This window comes from Salvelinus namaycush, chromosome 8 (assembly GCF_016432855.1).
Source record: "Salvelinus namaycush isolate Seneca chromosome 8, SaNama_1.0, whole genome shotgun sequence".
Classification (NCBI taxonomy): domain Eukaryota; kingdom Metazoa; phylum Chordata; class Actinopteri; order Salmoniformes; family Salmonidae; genus Salvelinus; species Salvelinus namaycush.
In genome coordinates this window covers 55,164,018-55,181,124 of record NC_052314.1, presented here as the reverse complement: position 1 = coordinate 55,181,124, position 17,107 = coordinate 55,164,018, and the positions used below count along the sequence as shown (strand labels likewise).

Here is a 17,107-nt window from a genome sequence, read left to right as displayed (position 1 = left end):
TTTGAACAGCTTTTGTTGACAAGCGAATTAGCTTTAAAAAGTCATTTGTCACAACCCCTTAAAGTTGTTTTATGAGTAACCTGTGCCCAACTTTAACTACAATAATCCCATTCTATTGATCTTCAATTGCCAGTCATGCCATGTGTGCACTTGTTTCACTTCAGTATAACAATCAGGAATGTACCAGTATCAGAGGTGGGAGGAAATATTTATATAATTTCACATCAGTAGGAAACCTAACTTCAGTATAACAATCAGGGGTGGGAGGACATATTTATATAATTTCACGTCAGTAGGAGCCTATTTATACACTTTACTTTTATATTTTTAATACGCGACATAAACAAAACAAAATGTATCTGAATCCGAGAAAATGCATGTATAAAATCTTACACTATGGGCTACAACCGCCCGCCCATAGTGTAATGGTACGCTCCTCTCAAATCACGAGGATAGCATGCACTTCCGTATTTTGAAGCCGACTAAAAGTCGGGAGAAGCTTCATGCACACAAACAACGGGGCACAATATGGATAGGTTTTGTTGGATTCTCTTGGTGTCGTTATCTGGAGTATCGACACAGTTTGTGCCACCGGTAAGTGCATCCAAATAATGACTATTCTGTAATCATAAACTGTCAGCCAAATATTAGTTAGCCTGAGTGCTGGCTAGAAAATGCGTCTGCACATGAACAAAGCTTTTCTTTCTTTCGCCCTCTAACAGTATACCGAAGAATGTCAGACGGGCATGTACCCTCCCAAAGGTCCAACGTAAGTATTTGCCATTAGAGTATGTTAGCTAGTTGTCCAAGGTGCTGTCAAATGTCCATAACATCTAAACAACTTGCATACATTGTGTAACACCTGGCACAAGTTCATGCATGAGGAGGCACACATTATGGAAGGTTAACAGGAAGTGTTTTTGTATTGTGTATAACAGGTGCCTATTGTCATTAGCTACCTGCCTCTGTCCATAGGGCAACATTGACTACTGTAGTGACTACTGTAGCCTCATAAAATGAATCTCACATTACAATATTGTGCAATACCACTTTCAGGGGATAGTAAAGTGACCTCAATGTCATTATGCATCAATCTAACACTTATCATGTCACGATTTTGATCAGATTCAAAGGGTCTGTCACCTGGTACACAATAGACCTGGATTTGCCCCCTAGCGAAAGATGGAAGCTAATCATCACTGACAAAAAAGCTGAGGTGAGAGTATTCCATGTCTTGTTTGTATCCATTTAAATTATGTAAATGTATTTGCAATAAGATCAATACTTTTACTGTTTTCTTATTCACTATTTGTCTGGTTTTCTTCAGTTGGTCACCTTGATCCAGGCTATCAGGGATTTGGCAAATGCTTTCGTTCCTAGTGGGAAACTGATAGATTTGGTCGACAAGGACTTGGTGAGAGCGTTTGATCATTTCACTGGAAAACTATTACACCTCGTCACATCATATCATTTCAATTATTGTTTGATTTAATCATGTAACTCTTTCTGATCCATGACTAATTGTTTTGTGTGTTCTGCAGCCTTTGATAGTGAATACTCTTCCCTACCCATTCAACGAGGAAATAAAAGGAATCGCGACTGCCTCTGGTGTTCCCCTTGGTAATATACATTAACCCACAATTGCCTTATTCCAACCCATGACCACAATGTCACTCTCATTCAGTCTCTAGTTTGTCTCACCGGCCTCTATTCTGATTTTATTATACATGTTTCACTCCAGGCGAGGTTGTCCTCTTCAACATCTTCTATGAGGTCTTTACTGTGTGCACTTCTCTAGTGGCAGAGGACTCAAATGGTAAATAGCTCATGTTTGTTATGACACATTTCAATCAATACTTTAGTCATGCAGCAAGTACATGTCATAATAGTAGGACGTGATGCTTGAAGTTCTCATGTACACACAGCATTTTGGTTTCTCCTTGCATTGTCATAGGTAACCTTATCCATGGGCGGAATATGGACTTTGGACTATTCATGGGGTAAGAATGTCACCGCTACGGTTTAGTGATAAAGGAAGGCATACGAAGGGTTCTACCACGCATTTTGTTGTGCTAAGAGCTATTACAAACCCAAATCGCTAGTCAGTCACTGATTTTTAGATCATGTGTGCATTTGTAATTTGGGTGAACGATACCTCTTTAACCAATCATGGTTTTTTTGTAAACTATTTTCCAGTTGCTACATTCTTTCCTGGAAAGTAATGCTTGTTTCTTTCTCTACCAGGTGGGACATGAAAAACAGGTCCTGGTTAATAACAGAGAAACTCAAGCCTCTGGTGGTCAACATCGACTTCCAGAGAGGAAACAAGACGGTCTTCAAGTCCACTAACTTTGCTGGCTACGTGGGCATGTTGACTGGCATCAAACCGGTGAGTTCATCTGCTCCGGGCTGCATTCAGCAGGCACAAATGGAAGAAATCAACATTTTTATCTCTTGAACTTGAAGTGCTCTTTTTAACCAATGATGACAAAATTGCTTTCTTACATCTGTTTTAATATCATGGTAGTTGTGCAACAGTAACGTTTGACTGAATTGTTTTAATTTCTCATTTTCTTTGAAGCATGCTTTCACTCTGACCATGAATGAGCGCTTCAGCCTTGATGGCGGATACATCGGTGAGCTACCCAAGACTCCCGGGCTTTCAATCAGTACATTATAGACCTGTGATGAATGAGCAGCGGGGAATGTTAAGTGTGTCTGTCCTCTCTCAGGGATCGTGGAGTGGATCCTGGGGCATAGAGATGGGATGTGGATGAGTTTCCTCACTCGTTCCGTCTTAGAGAATGCTACCAGGTATGGATCTACTTTCATGGAAGTATCAAATGACAATGTTCATTTTTTGTTATTGAAGGTAATAATACATTCTTGCTTTAATGATGGCAATACTTAACGAAGTGGAATCGGAGATTAGGGCTGTATAATGGAGGAGAACCTGAGCACATTCAAGACCAGCATTTTGAAACGGACATTTCTTTGGTCTCACAAAAACACACCCTCTCTTTAACCCTGTGTGTGTCCAGCTACGAGGAGGCAAAGAAACTTCTGGCCCAGACCAAGCTGCTGGCCCCGGCCTACTTCATCCTGGGAGGGAACCAGACGGGCCAGGGCTGTGTCATCACCCGCTCCAGAGTCCTCAGCCTCGACATCTGGGAGTGAGTGGCTAAAAACACTTAGTATCCAATTTCAACTACCCTATCAATAACACATTACTAGTGCAGCAGGGGTCTCTAACTTGTCATGGAGAAATACTGGATGGGCAGGCTCCTGTTACAGCCCAGCATGTCTGATTTGAGAAGGTGCTTGGGTGGAACGAAATCCCACATTTATGCTGTTGGAAATTCTAGAGCCCAAATTTCAACTAATGAAAGTAGATAATGATGCCCAAGATCACCTTACATCACAATAGTCATTGTTAAAATACTGGGTTTGTAAAACATTCAGGGATGTGATCAAGACTACAAAAGGGAAATCTGAAATGTCTAGCCGATATGTAATAAACTAACCTAAGGATGCATGTCAAGTAGGTCGTTTTTTTTGTCTTCTCCCATCGCTGCAACTCCCATACGGACTCGGGAGAGGCGAAGGTCAAGAGCCGCGGGTACCCCTCCAAGCCACTTCTCACTTAACCCGGAAGGAAGCCAGCCGCACCAATGTGTCGGACGAAATACCATACAGCTGGCGACCAAAGTCAGTGTGCATGCGCCCGGCCGCCACACGGAGTCGCTAGAGCACAATGGGACAAGGACATCCTAGCCGGTCAAACCCTCCCTTAATCCTGATGATGCTGGGCTAATTGTGCGCCGCCTCATGGGTTTCCTGGTCAGCTGCAACACAGCCCGGGATCAAACCCGGATAGGTAGTGACGCCTCTAGCACGGGGATGCCTAGATATTTGATTTAATCAGGAAGCATCACATTCCTAAACATTGTACTCCTGTTGTGAAGGATTGAGCTGAAGCTGGGCCGCTGGTACGTTCTGGAAACCAACTACGATCACTGGAAGGAGCCTCTGTTCTTGGACAACCGAAGGACTCCAGCCATGAAGTGTATGAACCAGACCATGCAGGCAGTGAGTACTATAACCATTTCCTGGCTGACCAAAAAGGATCAGCTCTGCTCCTTACATTATTGACTCAGTCAAGGTCTGTGCTAAGATTTTCCCTCTATCCTTTCTCCTCAGAACATCTCACTGAAGACAGTGTACGACGTGCTGTCGACAAAACCAGTCTTGAACAAGGTGAGCCCTTATTTACTGTTATCAGTTTGAACCATTCCCAAAGTAAATAAATTTAATGCGTAAATCCTGTCAGTATTTTTCAAAAAGACCACCTGAGTGACATTGACTTCTTGTCATTGCAGTTGACCACATACACCACGTTGATGGACGTGAACGAGGGCAAACTGGAATCCTACATCCGTGACTGCCCCAACCCCTGCATGCCCTGGTGAAGCCTCCAACACAGACCTCAGATCGGTTTCTAAATGATCTATTGCACAGAACGGTGGTGATGGGCTTAACTGATTCAGAAACAACTGGATAATCATGTTGTACATATTTCAAGTCTTTGCACTAACTGCGCCGATCCAAATATTGCCTCAACCTCAATTGCTTAACCCGTGGGCACTAATAAGCACCTACATTGGAACATAGTGGATGTACAGTAACATGCTATACCTGACATCAGAGCTCTGTATGGGTTGACAGCCATTTTGAACTTGCACTGCGCAACAAGTTGGGCAACTTTTGGTCTTACTGAGGAAAATACTGTAAATTAAGGACTATATTGTGAAAGATGATTATAATAGCTTTGTCATACAAGCAACCCAAAACACCTGTGAGTGAATGCGCACTTAACATTTCCAAATCATGCCTATACACTGTGTCAATGTTTGATGTACAGTTACAAGATGACACATACCCTTGGTTTTTCACTGCTGCACACGCACTGTTTCTCTGAATTGCCTAACACTTGTCACCCCACATTTTCCAAGAATAGTCTAGTTTGTTTGTTTTAGATTCAATTTTACTGGCCAAATGGCACCTAACTGCTTTGTTCCAAATTAACATGCCTTTCTACCGCGGTAGGGATGACAAGGAAACATCTCCATTAACCAATTATATACAGATCACGGAGAAGAGAATGATTTTCACCCAATTGATAAAGTGCCCAGGAATAAACTGGGCTCATGAAAGCATTGATCAATCAGTTCACATTATTTGCATTCAAGTAAACTGATTTTGGGTCTCCAGACTACACAAAGACAAGCCACCACTTTGAAAAGTTCCATCATTTTATTCTTAACTACGTACAGTAGTTAACATCTAATTACATGAGAAACAAGCAAAACAAAATGTCAACAAGGAAGGTAAACATTACCGACAGCCCCATGAAATTATATGTTAGGTGCCAATGTCTTTACAGCCGAAGATGAAACGCCTCACCAGCAGCCTGAATCTAGTTTGAAGTCGTACTTTAGAGTTGTATTTCTTGAGTTCAAAGGGTTAGATGCTTAAAGCATGGGAGCTAGCGAAAGAGAAGAGGCCAAGAAGACAGAACAAAAAACTATTTAAAATGACAAACCGATTCCAAACTGATCCCATATCCGTAAAAAACAGAACTAAGGCGATTTAACAAGTTTTCTAGACTAGAGGATTCAAACGAGGCTTGTAACACAGCAGCATTGAGCGAGAGAAACCCCGCCCTAAAACCCCAAATCAGCAACAAATCATAGAACACATTCAGGAATCAGGGGCAATATGTATCAACAGTCTCAGAGCAGGGGTGCTGATCTAGGATCAGGTCTAACTTGTCCATACACTCAATATGTATTATGATCTAAAAGACCAAACTGATCTTAGATCTTCAGCACTTCTACTCTGATGTGCTTAATAGATACAGCCTCAGGAGTAGAAATAAACAAAAACAGTGTTGGTTACATTACAGTTGTAGTTGTTCTAACCGTTTCGAGCAAAGCTCAGGTCACTAGCACGTCATGACATTGTCTCGCCAACCCTTGCTATCATTAAGTACAAATAGGAGTCTGAACATCTTTAGGATGATTCTGTAGTGGTCATTCGACAACGTTTTGTACAAGAGTCTTTTCATGCACTTTGTGCACCTATCGTTTCTGTAAAAGATGGAGAGAAAAAAAAGTAGAAGAATCATTCTTCCTAGAGATATCGCAAACACAGCAGATGGATAAAATAGTATTATAGCCAACATTTACTTGTCTACATGACAGAATAATATCAGTTCTGCAACATACATTTATTTACCTGGACATTCTGTGAAGAAGTTGCACTCCACCGGTTTCATGAAAACTGTGCTAGACCTACCTGGTTCTTTGAGTGTGTGTCCGTTGCCCACTAGTCCAGCCAGTGTGTCAGTGTTCCCATTGAGGATCTCAGCAGACAGATTATTATTCTGCTGTTCCTCGACTATCCTCTTCTGGAGTGCCTCCTGTTCATCACACACAGATTATTAGATTTCACAAGACCAATGATCAGAGTTTGTAAGAAGAGGAAGAAGGGAAGTGGACGTATTGATAACGGGGGAAATGGTCTGGCTAGTCTCACCTCACATATGACACTGAGCTGCATGGGTAAGTCCTCCACTTTGACAAAGTCTTCCTCGTCGGACTTCTGGCTCGTGTTTCCTGATCCCACCTCCTGCATGAATGAAAGCATATAAATGATAAAGAATTGGAAACGTAATAAAGACATTGGAATACACATTTAAAAATATACATAATCAACTTTTTTATAGATTGTTGTAGTTTGAAAAAAAAAAAAAAAGGACCATAGGTCTGTGTGGTGGTCTTACATCTATGTTGACCATGACGGGTGACTCTGTGTCAGGGCTGCTGCTGCTGTTTGAGCCCTGGGAGTGGGAGCCTTCCTGGTAGTTGGTGGTGGCGGAGGTCACACCTCCCTGGCTCTCCCCCTCTGGTCTCCTGTGCTCCTCCCCCTCTTCCTCTGGGGAGTCCACCACCTCGATGGACTCGGACTTACTGCTCTTGACTGGGCGGGTGCGGGAGGATAAGCAAGCAGGAAAGTTTAGGATAGAGAGGAGAAGGTGAGGGAAAAAGGAAGCAGGGAGAGACAAAGGATAGGGGGGGGTGGGGTTAATTGAGAATCAGAGGGGCTGAAAACACAGTCATCCATCAGACCAAACATTGCTATAATGAAAACATCTGACAGCCATTTATCAAAAGGTAGATGAAAAGAAAAACGGGTAGTATTGTGGCTGACTAAAAGCTAAAGAGACAGAAAAAACAACAGTGAGCGTTCTTACCATCGTTACTCTCAGAGCTTTCTTGGTCGGACTTTGTCTCTCGGTTTCCATTTGCTGCTCCCTGAAATACAGGAGAAGATGGTAACTAGAGAGTCTAGTGGAAGTGTGTGTACTGAGTGTGTGTGGGCACGTGTCCTAACCCGTTTCTCAACTCCGTCATTGCTAGCCTGCAGGGAGGTCTGGACGTCCTGGGGCTCAGCTTCAAACTCCTCCATCTCCTCCACCTCGTTCTCATCCTCCCCACTGCCGTAGTTAGTCAGGGCCTGGGTCTCCGCCTTGGACAGACCTGGCAAAGAACAACCATGAAGGGTTAAGCACTGGGAGATGACTAGTCTAGGGTGTGGCACTCATCATAAATCCTAGTAGGGGTGTACTTGGTTGGAAATAAGTTGGCGGGAGTTGTAACGACGTGACCATAAAGATTCACAACAAATCCTCCATTGTGAACCTGCCGAACAGTCGATCACAAGCTTCCTCTTGTGGTTACGGTCACTAGCAATGTTTGCTGTGGTTGAACTAACTCACTTTGCAGAGAAGCTTTTAGACTAATTTTGGCTTCTCGTATTGTAGTGTTCACTCACTAATAGAGAGAGGCAGACCCTCTCCATCCTCCTCCTCCATCTCAGAGGCCTCGCTGCTCCTGCTGTCCTTCCTCTCTTTCTGCTCTGTCTCGTCTTCATCCTGTCACACAGAGTGAGATGTAAACAGTTATTTAAGACATTTACACTATCCTTAACCCCAACCTTTAGACTACACTAGGGGTGTCAAATGACCTTTTTTTTTTATTTTATTAAAAACAAATTGGGGTAGAAAACGAACTCAATATACTTTAAAATGACTAAACCAAATTGAAACTAAAATTATAATGGACCTACATTCATAGTGTCCAGCTAATAATCACTGAAATGAAAGCTACACATTTAGGGAGGGTCAAGTTTGACGACAGAAATATAACACATAAAAGAGGGACCTGGCTTGAAACCACACTAGAAAATCAGATGTTGAATGTTGATTTCCTCACTTTGTCTTCAAGATATGCTGGGGAAAAGGACTTCTCGACCGCCGGCGACTTGTTCTCCTGAAAGTAGACGGAAATGTTCAGTCTTGAAATGGATTCCCTCATTTAGTCAGATCGAATGACACACACACACACACACACACACACACACACACACACACACAAATCCAATATGAAAACACACTCACCCCTATCCCCACCTACCTCATTATTCCTGTGTTCACGCTTGACTTGGTTATTATTAGGGGATTGTCTCCTGTGGTTCTTGTGTCTGGCTTGAGAGTTAGCTATAGTAGCAGTACTACTGCTGTTGCTGTCCAGGTCCTGCATGAGTCTGAAGAAGGCCAGCTCGTTAAACAGGATCTCAGAGATCTCTACCAGCAGGTCCTCGCCACAGTCCTTTAGAGTACGCCCTGCAAACTTACTCAGAGAGTCCTGAGGGGGAGGGAGAAACTTAGGGCTCCATTTTGACAATAACGCTAAGCTAAAAACAGCACTAGGTAATAGACAGAATAGGTGTTGAGAAATCTATGAAAGTTGCACACCGATACAACTTATTATTTTTTAAATGGCTGAACCAATAGGATCTTGTTAGCTCGTGCTTGGCTCTGCCCCCAGCCTTGCTTGTTCTGCCCACTGTGGCTCATTTGTTCCCATTGGAAACAACAGGCTGTGGTCTATCTTGGTTTAGTTATAGAAATCTTTGCTGATACTACTTATTTTAAAATGGCTGAACCAATATTTCTGTATATATATATATATATATATTCTTATGTTAGTCTGCACTTCGTTAACTTGTTCGGGTTGATGTTTTCAGCTCTTATTCTACCAAAATAAACAGTTACCAGACTAATCTGAGGTTTGAGAGTCGCAGTGGGGAAAACCTCTCCCTAAATTGCTATAATATCACAATGCTTATCATACCTGCAGTATGCCTCCCAGCTGTCGGTGGAAGAAGCGTACAAACTCCTTGCTCTCGTCGTTCTGCTGGGTGAGGGTGAGCACCATGCGCCGCACCGACGTCAGCAGCTGGTAGGAACACACCTCGTCCATGTGCTCCTGACAGACCACAACAACCTCTTTCAGGGCTTTGCCTTTAACAACATATTACATTGCTAGCCTGTGTACCACATTGCTGCTGGATTCAATCATGCTAGCTTTGTCAAATTGTTTGTTGGGACATCAACAGGTTGGCTAAGGCAGAAACAAGGGCTTCTAACATTACCAAGCATTTCATTCCAAGAGTGAAAATGTCTGTTCTTAGAACATAATGTGAATCATTGCTCAAGTCACACAAGACATAACATAAGTATATTGTGACTCTCACTCCAAATGTAGAATAAATCTGGAACAAAAGCCTGCACATCCAGACCAGTAGCTTTCCAGGATGAGGAATGACCACCCCTAGTATAAATGGAGAGGAGACAAAAGTGAGACCACTATAGAGTATTGAGGTGTGTCCTACCTTGAGGAAGGGGATGACTTCAGTCATGATGGCCTTAATCTGTCGATCCAGCTGCTGGGTGTCGATCTGGGGACAGTGGACGTCACCTGACCAGACACACACACACTTATTATCTCCCATCTGAGGTGTGCATTTTTTAAGCTGGCATCAAGAGGAAACGAAACAGCTCAGCACACCATTGCCACGTCCTATTTTTCTTTACTAAGAAGGTGAGACGGCACACTTTAAGGCCTCTACATGAGACTGCAGACAGCCAAAGTGCTTTGCACTTGGAACCACTAGTGGGAGTGCTCACACCCTCCAACCACAAGACCAGAGAGTGAGACGGAGCACATGGCTTTGGGGAGCAAGCTTTACACATTTCTACCAGGGATGTCGAGGGAGATGGCGAGCCGTCGAGGGAGATGGCGAGCCGCCGAGAGCGAGCCGCCGAGAGCGAGCGAGCCGCCGAGAGCGAGCGAGCCGCCGAGAGAGAGCGAGCCGCCGAGAGAGAGAGAGAGCGAGCCGTCGAGAGAGAGAGAGAGCGAGCCGTCGAGAGAGAGAGAGAGAGCGAGCCGTCGAGAGAGAGAGAGAGAGCGAGCCGTCGAGAGAGAGAGAGAGCGAGCCGTCGAGAGAGAGAGAGAGCGAGCCGTCGAGAGAGAGAGAGAGCGAGCCGTCGAGAGAGAGAGAGAGAGCGAGCCGTCGAGAGAGAGAGAGAGAGCGAGCCGTCGAGAGAGAGAGAGAGAGCGAGCCGTCGAGAGAGAGAGAGAGAGCGAGCCGTCGAGAGAGAGAGAGAGCGAGCCGTCGAGAGAGAGAGAGAGCGAGCCGTCGAGAGAGAGAGAGAGCGAGCCGTCGAGAGAGAGAGAGAGCGAGCCGTCGAGAGAGAGCGAGCCGTCGAGAGAGAGCGAGCCGTCGAGAGAGAGAGAGAGCGAGCCGTCGAGAGAGAGAGAGAGCGAGCCGTCGAGAGAGAGAGAGCGCGAGCCGTCGAGAGAGAGAGAGAGCGAGCCGTCGAGAGAGAGAGAGAGCGAGCCGTCGAGAGAGAGAGCGAGCGAGCCGTCGAGAGAGAGAGCGAGCGAGCCGTCGAGAGAGAGAGAGAGAGAGCGAGCCGTCGAGAGAGAGAGAGAGCGAGCCGTCGAGAGAGAGAGAGAGCGAGCCGTCGAGAGAGAGAGAGAGCGAGCCGTCGAGAGAGAGAGAGAGCGAGCCGTCGAGAGAGAGAGAGCGAGCCGTCGAGAGAGAGCCGTCGAGAGAAAGATGTGTACCTTCCATCAGCTGAGCAGCGCTAGCAGAAGAGTTAGCAGAGGCCTCAGAGGCAGTAGCAGTGGTGGTGTTGGGGCTAAGCTCAGCCTTGAGCTTCATGCGCTCGTACTCCCTCATCCTGGCTAGAGCCTTGTCTAAGTGGATCACTGTGTTACCTGGCAGCAGAGCAAGGGGCAGGAGGGGTGGGAGAGAGCAAGAGAAGGATATTAGAAGAGCAATGAGGGATAATACATTCAAGTTACCACAAGCTGAAGTTGTCTTTTGACCTAATGTGCTGTATATTAGAGCACTGTGTCCATTTTTGATTGTGCATTATTATTTTTACCTAAGTCGTCGTTAGCGAATGGCTCCAGGTTGGAGGTGGTGGACAGGGTGCTCTCGTTGTCCACCGATTCTGCGTCATTCCGCCGCTTACTCGGGTCGTGATGCTTGATGACCCGGATATTCTTCTCCGACACGTCCTGAGAGACAGAGGTAAAAAGGGAATTCAGTTACACTACTCAACCACAAACACGATTTCGAGAAAAGGAAAAAAAAAGACCATTTCCAAAATGAGAACCCATTCATCCATCATTGTCTCGAACGAGGGGGGGGGAACAAAAAAAACACGTTGATTCATTTCAGAGACAGCTCTGCTAAACTCCCTTGACGTATTTCTCGCCTGTTCTCTCTCGTGAAATCAGTGAGGGATGCAAAAGACTAAAAACAATGGGCAGAGGATCTTCCCTTGTATCCTTTTCTCCTAACATGGGGAAATCAGGCATCTCATCCATCACTGGGGAACAAAGGAGTGATTTACAAAAGGGATGGTTCTAATTGAGCGAAACCTCCGGGGACCTGGGCTAGAACAAAGACCTGCACAGCCACACATCTAATCTGTCCGGCAGGCAGCAACCGCAACGCTTTGCCCAGACTGACGGATGGGCCGCAAGGCACAGCCTTTCTGACAACTGGAACACTGAATATCAAAGACGAGAGTGGGGGGTGGAGAACAAAGGAGGTAGAGGTATAGAGAGAGGTAGAGGTAATGAGAGAGAGAGAGAAATCGACGGGCAGAGTGTTTTAGATGGATGGCTGGAGAGAGCGAGAGGTGTCGGGAATGAGCTATGGGAGAGAGCGAGCTAGAGAAAAGAGCTGGGGAAAGTTTGAAAAAAGAAAGGAGGGAGTGGGAGATATGACAGCCACGTGATTTAATGAGGCGGCAGGTGTGTGTGTGTGTGTATATGCCTGTGCGCGTATATCCGTCTGTCTCACCCCGTCGCTGGTGGCCAGGCTCTCGCTTGGGGTGAGCTCTGACTGGGAGCCGGCCGCCCAGGCCACGGGACCCAGGGAGGAGGCCTGGTCCTCGGCCGCACTCTTCTCCGTTAGGTGCCTGGTCACTATGTCCTGGCGGTCAACAGCAGAGAGACATGGTTAAACATGAAAATCCAATAGCAAGGAAGAAGGTTACAAGGAGCTGTACATTATGAGAAAATAAAAATAAACAATAATTTGACAACATTTCAACCCCTCAGGTCTTTATCAGCAGCTCCTTGTGGCTTGTATCCATTCCTAGGAGGTTCACCCATAGATTGTATGAAATACTATTTACAGTCTCAGAGTAGGAGTGCTGGTCCAGAATCAGCACTAGATCCTCATTCGGACGTGTTCACCTGTAGGGAGTAGAGTGCCCTCTGGCGCAGGTAGTCGGTGTTGAGCAGCTGCAGCTCGTGGAAGAGCTCGATGAGGAAGTGGGGCCGCGACTCATTCTGGGAGATGAGCGTGGCCACCTCCGAGTAGATGGTCTCCCTCAGGGCCTCGAACAGGGAGAAGTCACTGCTGGCACCTGGAGGTGTTAAACCGCAAGACAAGACACTCTAGAAGATGTTGTCGCAAGTAATAAGAAGCAGTCATATGTGGCAGTCTATATCTCAGGTTTCCATCCAGTAGTGAAGCGGTGGCATTGCAGGCTTTAGCTCCAGCCCTGCTAAAACATACCTTCATCAGGACCTTGATTAGCTGAATCAGATGTGTCAAGAGCAGGGTTGGAGAAAAAGCTTGCACACCGAGTAGTTCTCTAAGAGCAATGGCTTTAATCAAAGGCAATGATACTGTACAATCCAATACATTGTACCAAATTTCAGGTTATATGTTCTTAAATGTAAAAGAAAAAGCAATTGCATTGAAAAATGTATATATTTTAAAGCCAATTAGAATGCCAAGTATATTAGATCAAGCTAGAGATTCTAAGGTTAAAGGTTGGGATCTAGTTTGAGTTCGTTAAAAGTTTAACTGTATTACATGCAAGAGGTGCTTGGAAGACCGATATTAAACAAAAGTATTATTATTATTTTATTTTTTTAAACACTCCGAACTTCAATCAGTGACAATCAGTGTTAGCTGGTGCTTAGCTGTGTGCTAGGGGTGAGTTTACCTGGCGCTTCAGTGCATGCAATTCTGTTAGAAAGGAAAGGTGTTCTCCAAGCATACGCTGTGAGGAAAATCAACAACAAAAATGTGACGACATAAATAAACGTAAAAGTAAAATGTGGTCACATAACAAAAAGGTGAGGGACATAAACCAAATAAAAAATGATAATAAAACTAAAGATGTGAGTGGACAAGGTGTGGTGTGATCGGGTCAAGGTTTTGTACCGGAGGAGAGGTCGTTGGGCTTGTTGCCTGTCTTGGTCTTGCTGTCCAGTTTCTCCTGGGTCAGTTTGTCCAGCAGGCTCTGGTTCTGGTCCCGCTGGCGATGGGGCTGCGGCGCCCTCTCCTGGACAAAGTCGGCCGTGCTGGACACGCTGTCACTCTCCACTCCTGGAGATACACACAAGCAAGGAAAGAGAAACATTCAAAACAAATCGAGGGGAGAACGTGTGAAATAAAACAGAAACAAACAATTACAATTAATTATTGCTCAAGGCGACTTGGTCAACACCATTTCAGCTTGTGTCTCCTAATTATTAAGAGGTCTTCAAATATCCATTCTTATGTTTTAAATATATCAACAGGCAGGTGCTACACAATGGTGGTGGTTGGAGCGAGTTACCTCCCGACCTTCCTAACTGAGCTGCCGGAGAGGAAGGAAAATGTAAAGTTCGAGAAAAAGTGCTCAATATAAATCATTACATGTCCCGACACTGAGAATTGCATGTCCCGACACTGTCCCCATACCCGTGTTCTTGTGGTGTCCCTTGGCCCGCCGGGTCCTCCTCTTGGAGTTTGGCGTCTTGTCGCGGGAGGCCAGGCAGGCCTGGGCAGAGACCTTACGTCCTGCCCTAAAGGTCTTGGTGACGGTGGTGGGGTCAGCCGGGTCCGGCATGCTGCTGAAGCTCTCCTGGGAGGCCTGGTCGAAGGCCTGGGGCCGGGGGATGTTAGCCCCTCTATGGGGTAGAGGGGAGGGGGATTCGTTGATAGGAGCTGGAGGTTGGGAGACGTTGAGCCAGCCAGATTCATGGCCACGACTGCTGCTTCCTTCATTCTGCCTCTGGGGCCTGGTGGGATGGATACAGACAGAGAAAGACGGTTGGACTAATGAAGGATTTTTTTTTTTGTGAGAGTAACAGAAAACTAAGTAGTAATGAAGTATGCCTTTCATTCTTTGCACACACAGACACACACACACTAGGGCTGGGAATTGCCAGGGACATCACAATACGATACTTAGGGGCCAATACAATATGTATTGCGATTCGACAGAGATTGTATTGCGATTTGATGTTCCAAACATATTGCTCACTTTATGCCTGCTACAGAGGGACAAGAGAGAGCATGAGAAAACTCGTTTTGATCAGTCAGGGAAATAGAAGTGCTGAAAACATGTTGGCTCACTACTTAAAAAAGACAGAACATGAAAAATACTGGAGTTTTGGGCACATGTACAGCCAACTAGCGCTAGCTGACGCAACCTACATCGATTTTACAAAATCGATACTTGGGAGTCAAACGTTGATAATATCGTTACAATTTCGTCCAAAAATAATATCACGACATGCAACTATGGATTTTTTCCTCCCATCACTAACACACACCTTTTGTCTACAGTGTTGAGTGGGGAGCGTTGTAGGGGCGGGGGGAAGCTCAAGTACTCTGTCTTGACTGAGGTGTTGGGATCCAGCTGCTGCTGCTGCTGGTTGTCTGGGCTGGCTTGGCTACCAGCACTCTGAAGGAACTCACCCATAGCAGAAGGGAACAGGGGGTTGAAGTTAAACCCTGTGGAGGAGAGAAAGAAACGAAGTGAGCACACATATTGAGGTATATTGTGCAGGTTAGCGGTTTTTCCATTATGAATCTGGTTCTGGAGGCAGATCTACAGAGTGCGGCTGTGCCAGCTAGTGACCAAAGTCATAAAATCTCATTTTAAATCTAGCCCCAACTGCTATCCCTAATGCCTAACCTTAACCTTAAATTAAGAACAAAAAGCTCTTAGAGAATTTTTACAATATAGACCATTTTGGCTGGCTTATTTAAGGGGGAAAAAAATACATTTAAAAATAAAATAGCTCAGTTCTGCCTCCTGGACAAGACTGATGACAATAAACATCAACCTGCGTATATTGTGATCTGGAAACAACTTCGTTACAAGTGTATCAAATCAGGAATTTCTCCTAGTATTCCAGTATGCCCTCTATGCCAGAGCTTCTCAATTTCTAAAGCTAACCTCTGAATTGAACTGGGTCAAGGTGACAGGTATTTGTAGAAGACTGCCTTCTACAACATTATTACAAAAGCAATTGATACATTTTTGCACACCCAGTCCCTGAAAGAAACATTTGAACACTAACTATACAAAACATTTAGAACACCTGCTCTTTCCATGACAGACTGATCAGGTGAAAGCTATGAGACAGGTTAAACCTTGAGACATGTATTTTGTGTGCCATTCAGAGGGTGAATGGGCAAGAATTTAAGTGCCTTTGAACGGGGTATGGTAGTAGGTACCAAGCACCCCGGTTTGTGTCAAGAACTGCAACGCTGCTGGGGTTCACACGCTCAACAGTTTCCAGTGTGTATCAAAAATGGTCCACCACCCAAAAGGACATCCAGCCAACTTGACAACTGTGGGAAGCATTCGAGTCAACATGGGCCAGCATCCCTGTGGAACGCTTACGACACCTTAGAGAGTCCATGCCCTGACAAATTGAGGCTGTTCTGACAGGGGGGGGGGTGTGTATGTTTGTTATAGTCTGTGTACATTCTTGGATTTTACATTCCTTTGAGAAAACTGTCACTCATACAAAAACAGATACTTCATAACATCGAGGAAGGATCTAAAAACATTGGATGGAAGGATGGAAGTTTGAAGGGGTGTTGGAAGGCGTACCGGAGGAGAAGGGCGAGAATCCGGCCAGGCCGGGAGGCAGGTTGAGGGCCTGGTTGACAGAGGGGGGCATGGAGGAGGTGAAGGGGAGAAAGAGGCTGGTGGGGGAGAGGGGGGGACAGGCACTGCCGGAGTCCCGGGACGTGGAGCCCTGGTTCTGCTGACCTGACGACGAGGACGGCTGCTGCTGCTGTTGTTGTTGACGGAGCAGGTCGCTCAGCACCAGTTTCAGTCTGGGGACAAACGGGATACAGGCAAGTTAGTGTTAAAACCTAAATCACATTCATGTATTCCCAAGTTTAAGCCTGATGTCATGTTCACATATACTGCAGATAGCCAATCACGGTTAATTGACTATGCATTTAGAACTATACATTAACGTAGACATGACATGCGTGTGAACCTAACAACCCAAAGCTGCAATAAATAAAATGTTCATAAACTGAATTGTGAGGTCTGGAAAACAGACGCTGATAATTTCCCTCATGCAGTACATTCAGCCAGTGACATTAACATATTAGTAACGTTTCTGGGGACTTCAGATGAGAATTAGCTGCAGTATATTGCTAAAATATGGTGCAATGTTTGTTGTACATCTGTGTCAAATGGGTCCCTTGTGGCTCAGTTGGTAGAGCATGGCGCTTGCAGCGCCAGAGTTGTGGGTTTGATTCCCATGGAGGACCAGTACGAACAAGTATGCACTCACTACTGTAAGTCGCTTTGGATAAGAGCGTTTGCTAAATGACAAAAATGTAAATAAACCAATAGAAT

General features: G+C 45.2%; 2 protein-coding genes across 5 annotated transcripts in view; one reads left to right on the top strand and one right to left on the bottom strand.

Moving 5' to 3' along the window:
- The first annotated feature begins 450 nt into the window (after positions 1 to 450).
- Positions 451 to 5,220, top strand: LOC120052865 (acid ceramidase-like). The gene is made up of 14 exons (XM_039000055.1): positions 451 to 594; positions 723 to 769; positions 1,126 to 1,216; positions 1,328 to 1,414; positions 1,542 to 1,620; positions 1,742 to 1,816; positions 1,955 to 2,000; positions 2,245 to 2,389; positions 2,582 to 2,636; positions 2,733 to 2,814; positions 3,042 to 3,173; positions 3,966 to 4,089; positions 4,201 to 4,257; positions 4,380 to 5,220. The coding sequence occupies exons 1-14, from the start codon at positions 529 to 531 to the stop codon at positions 4,467 to 4,469; spliced, it is 1,176 nt and encodes a 391-aa protein (XP_038855983.1). The 5' UTR covers positions 451 to 528; the 3' UTR covers positions 4,470 to 5,220.
- A 78-nt stretch (positions 5,221 to 5,298) lies between these two features.
- Positions 5,299 to 17,107, bottom strand: part of LOC120052864 (pericentriolar material 1 protein-like) — a 35,327-nt gene continuing 23,518 nt past the window's right edge. For 2 of the 4 annotated variants that reach the window (XM_039000051.1, XM_039000052.1), the window contains exons 21-40: positions 16,340 to 16,569; positions 15,048 to 15,228; positions 14,191 to 14,510; positions 13,669 to 13,833; positions 13,448 to 13,504; positions 12,687 to 12,859; positions 12,289 to 12,420; positions 11,360 to 11,495; positions 11,037 to 11,189; positions 9,799 to 9,884; positions 9,258 to 9,392; positions 8,538 to 8,768; positions 8,337 to 8,393; positions 7,897 to 7,996; positions 7,456 to 7,601; positions 7,316 to 7,376; positions 6,845 to 7,041; positions 6,598 to 6,690; positions 6,358 to 6,481; positions 5,299 to 6,149 (exon numbers count right to left, since the gene is read on the bottom strand). In XM_039000051.1, coding sequence (XP_038855979.1) covers positions 6,124 to 6,149; positions 6,358 to 6,481; positions 6,598 to 6,690; positions 6,845 to 7,041; positions 7,316 to 7,376; positions 7,456 to 7,601; positions 7,897 to 7,996; positions 8,337 to 8,393; positions 8,538 to 8,768; positions 9,258 to 9,392; positions 9,799 to 9,884; positions 11,037 to 11,189; positions 11,360 to 11,495; positions 12,289 to 12,420; positions 12,687 to 12,859; positions 13,448 to 13,504; positions 13,669 to 13,833; positions 14,191 to 14,510; positions 15,048 to 15,228; positions 16,340 to 16,569 — 2,803 coding nt within the window. In that variant the 3' untranslated portion in view covers positions 5,299 to 6,123. The other 2 variants (XM_039000053.1, XM_039000054.1) reach the window with 2 other exon arrangements.

What these genes read in the sequence shown, in the direction of transcription:
- LOC120052865 (XM_039000055.1), top strand. Translation starts at nt 529, where the DNA reads ATGGATAGGTTTTGTTGGATTCTCTTGGTGTCGTTATCTGGAGTATCG. An exon ending in TCACTGACAAAAAAGCTGAG is followed by an intron (nt 1,217 to 1,327) that starts GTGAGAGTATTC and finishes GGTTTTCTTCAG; the next exon opens with TTGGTCACCTTGATCCAGGC. An exon ending in GTCTTAGAGAATGCTACCAG is followed by an intron (nt 2,815 to 3,041) that starts GTATGGATCTAC and finishes GTGTGTGTCCAG; the next exon opens with CTACGAGGAGGCAAAGAAAC.